At 33.0% G+C, this 3,000-nt stretch overlaps 1 protein-coding gene across 1 annotated transcript; it reads right to left on the reverse strand.

Annotated features, from left to right (window-relative positions):
* Positions 1-153: 153 nt before the first annotated feature.
* LOC135972093 (transcriptional regulator Kaiso-like) lies at positions 154-2,994 on the reverse strand. Its single transcript, XM_065580544.1, has one exon. The coding sequence runs from the start codon at positions 2,946-2,948 to the stop codon at positions 2,157-2,159; it is 792 nt and encodes a 263-aa protein (XP_065436616.1). The 5' UTR covers positions 2,949-2,994; the 3' UTR covers positions 154-2,156.
* Between the last annotated feature and the right edge of the window lie 6 nt (positions 2,995-3,000).

A 3,000-nucleotide genomic window follows, 5' to 3' on the forward strand; every position in this document is an offset into this window, starting at 1 on the left:
AATATTGATAGCCATTCTTATTGGATATATATTTTGCAAGGCAAGCTTAATTCCAGATGTGTCACACTAGGTTAATTTAGAATATACCCTCAATGTTTTTCATGATATGAAGTTTTTATCTAGTACACAGTTAGGTAAGTCAGTACAACCTGTGCTATTATAGGCAATCAATATTTATTTCTTTGAAAGGATTGTGTGTAACTGCTGAAATGCCATCAATGAAACTCAAACAACATTCAACCTATCACATTTTAAAATATTCCCCTGATGCCCAAAGAGCAATTTTTATAAACATCTACACAAAATCAACCTATTTTATGATTTTGACAATGCACATAGTTTTGAATAAAATCCTAGTTCCTAATTTTAAAAGGGTAAATTTACAATATAAAAACATTTAGACATATTGTGTTCTTAGCCTAGAAAACAGAAGTGCTGCATACTATACCTAGTAGCTAAACAAATTCTCTTTTCCTCCTCCCATTATTACAAATACTGATTTCTGGTACCCCTTAATTATAGCTTTAATTATATTTGAACCATTTACCTTGAAATAGAACTTATCTTTCTGGAAATTTAAGATTGAAGGTCATAAGGTGAAGAAATGTTGGTCTGAACATGAAATAAATGTTTTTTCTTAAAACATGAATATGAGAAGAAAAATCCTAAACTGTGATTTAGGTAAGAGATTTAATGAAAGGTTACTAATAACTAACACTATGCACAACAATTCTTTTCAGTCATCTATAAACCTCTGTTTAATTTTCATCTTACCATTTACAAAAATTCAACAAGTTACTAAATCAGAAATGCTAGACTATGTGACTGTGCTGATAGTACTGAAAGTAAACTAGCATTTCTTGTTCTAGTTGAACTTTTACTAAACTATTTTCCAAGTGCCTAAATATGTGCCAATTGCATGGGAAAGGAGGGATATTATTAAAACTGAAAATGAATATTGATATGCCTATGCCATGGAACCTATATAAACACATTTAAAAAAAAAAAAACTTGATTATTGATTTAGTCCTCCTGACAGCAACCTTTCCCATTGGGAAAAGTTTTCAGTACTTCATTAAAAATCTAGCTAAACAGGCCTGTAAAATCTGTAGTAGTCTCAGCTACAGAGCTGAGGCATCATTTACATTACTTCTCGGTTTCAGGAAGCATATTCTGCAGTCTTCTGCTAGGAAAAGTATTATAAAAATGTTTTAAATATCTGATCGAAGCCTTTTGCCATAATGAACAAAACAGGAAAGCAGCAACTCATTCTAAATAATCAGCATACTCTTTAATAATAAGAAGGTCTGACATTATTCCTCAGGATTTTAAAAACATGCTGCAAAACTTGATCTTTCTCTTCAATGTTCTTTTTCGTCAATATCGTAGTTTGATATTTTTCCCCATTGCAAAAAAGAATAAAATATAATGGTCCAGCCACTGAATACTCTGCTTACCATATTGACACATATAAATAAATCTTGTTCAGTTTAACCCAAACTGAATTTTTCTTATCAGTATGAACATTTTCACAAAGAATTGGTTCATTTTGACCAGAAAAACAAAACTAAGATGCTGGTTCAAAAATACACTGCTCCAAACTAATGGATCAGTTAGTTTGGACCCTTGCAGTTATACACTATTCAGAGTTAATGTATGAGCAGTGGGATTTTTTAAATTATGCCATATCCAAGAGGTTATGCTGAACATCTTATTGTGGTCTTGGTGTTAACATCTAAAGAGAATTCAGCATTAAAGTGCTAACATGAAAGAAAAAGTTTATGTAATAAATGTTTCAAGGTAGGGGAAATACCCCAATTTTAGAAGAAAAACAATGTTTCAAATTATTTAAGGAAACTGTACCTTGTCAAGCTATAACTTTCCTTTTTTTTTTTTTTAAATGAAAATTAATGAACTAGAAAAAACACTGACAGCTCCTTGGAAATATCTTATTCTGTATTCAAGTCAACTTTCAGATGAATTGCTACTACAAATGACTTGCAGCTACAAATAATCCATCTAAATGCTACCCTTTGATGACTTGGTAGAACAAGTAAACTTGTTTTCACTTTAACAATTTGTTTTACAATATTTTTAGTTCATTTGAAACAGTTGCACCTTTTCTATACTGAAGCTTTTTCAGCACTTAAAGCATTTCAGTAAGACTCTGGTATTACAAACTCAAATTCAGTACTACCCTCTGATAGATTTTGTTTAAAAATTGATTCACTTCCCTGCTGAATGAAAATATCATCCCAGGTCATTGGCTTGGTTGGAGGATTAGAAGTTGTTCCTTCAGCATCATCTTTTCCTGCACCAACACGATAAACAAGTCCATCCTCATTTATTACAGGTATACTGCTTGAACGATCAGTAATATATGCATATTGTCTGATCTGTAAAGACCTGCAAGGATGCAAACGATAAAGCTTGGTATCTCCAGAAGGGTCTTGACTATGAACTGATCTTATATGTGAAGCCATAACCTGATAATTGATGAAAGATTTCCCACATGTCAAGCATTGGTACCTTCGCTCACCAGTGTGGTGAATTTCATGTTTTGTACGGTATTCTGCAAGAGGGAAAACTTTCTCACAGTATCGACATGGATACTTCTTCTCCCAGGAATGAACGTTAAAGTGTCTCCGCAAACTTGTCAGACATACATAGGATCTCTTGCATACAATACAAATGTAGTAGACCCTTCCATCCACTATGAGCTCATAGTGATCATCATGTTTTAGCTTCATGCGTTTTCTGTTTGCAGGATCATCACCAGATGTTCTAGGCATCTCGTCAAGTTTGACTTCTCCTTCATCTGGATCATCTTTTACAGGAATTACTATGTCATATGTATCTTCACCAATATTTGCATAAACCTTACAACCTGTTGACAAGCCTTCTATTTCAGTAGCTGTATCTAAAGTTATGATCTTTTGACCTTCCATTACATGTTTTGATGCTACAGCCGCAGGATCCTTGTTGCTTCCAGTAAGAACG

The sequence above is a fragment of the Chrysemys picta genome, unplaced genomic scaffold, assembly GCF_011386835.1.
Source record: "Chrysemys picta bellii isolate R12L10 unplaced genomic scaffold, ASM1138683v2 scaf5063, whole genome shotgun sequence".
Lineage (NCBI taxonomy): Eukaryota > Metazoa > Chordata > Testudines > Emydidae > Chrysemys > Chrysemys picta.

Coding starts and splice junctions, on each gene's coding strand:
- LOC135972093 (XM_065580544.1), bottom strand. CDS start 2,948: ATGGAAGGTCAAAAGATCATAACTTTAGATACAGCTACTGAAATAGAA.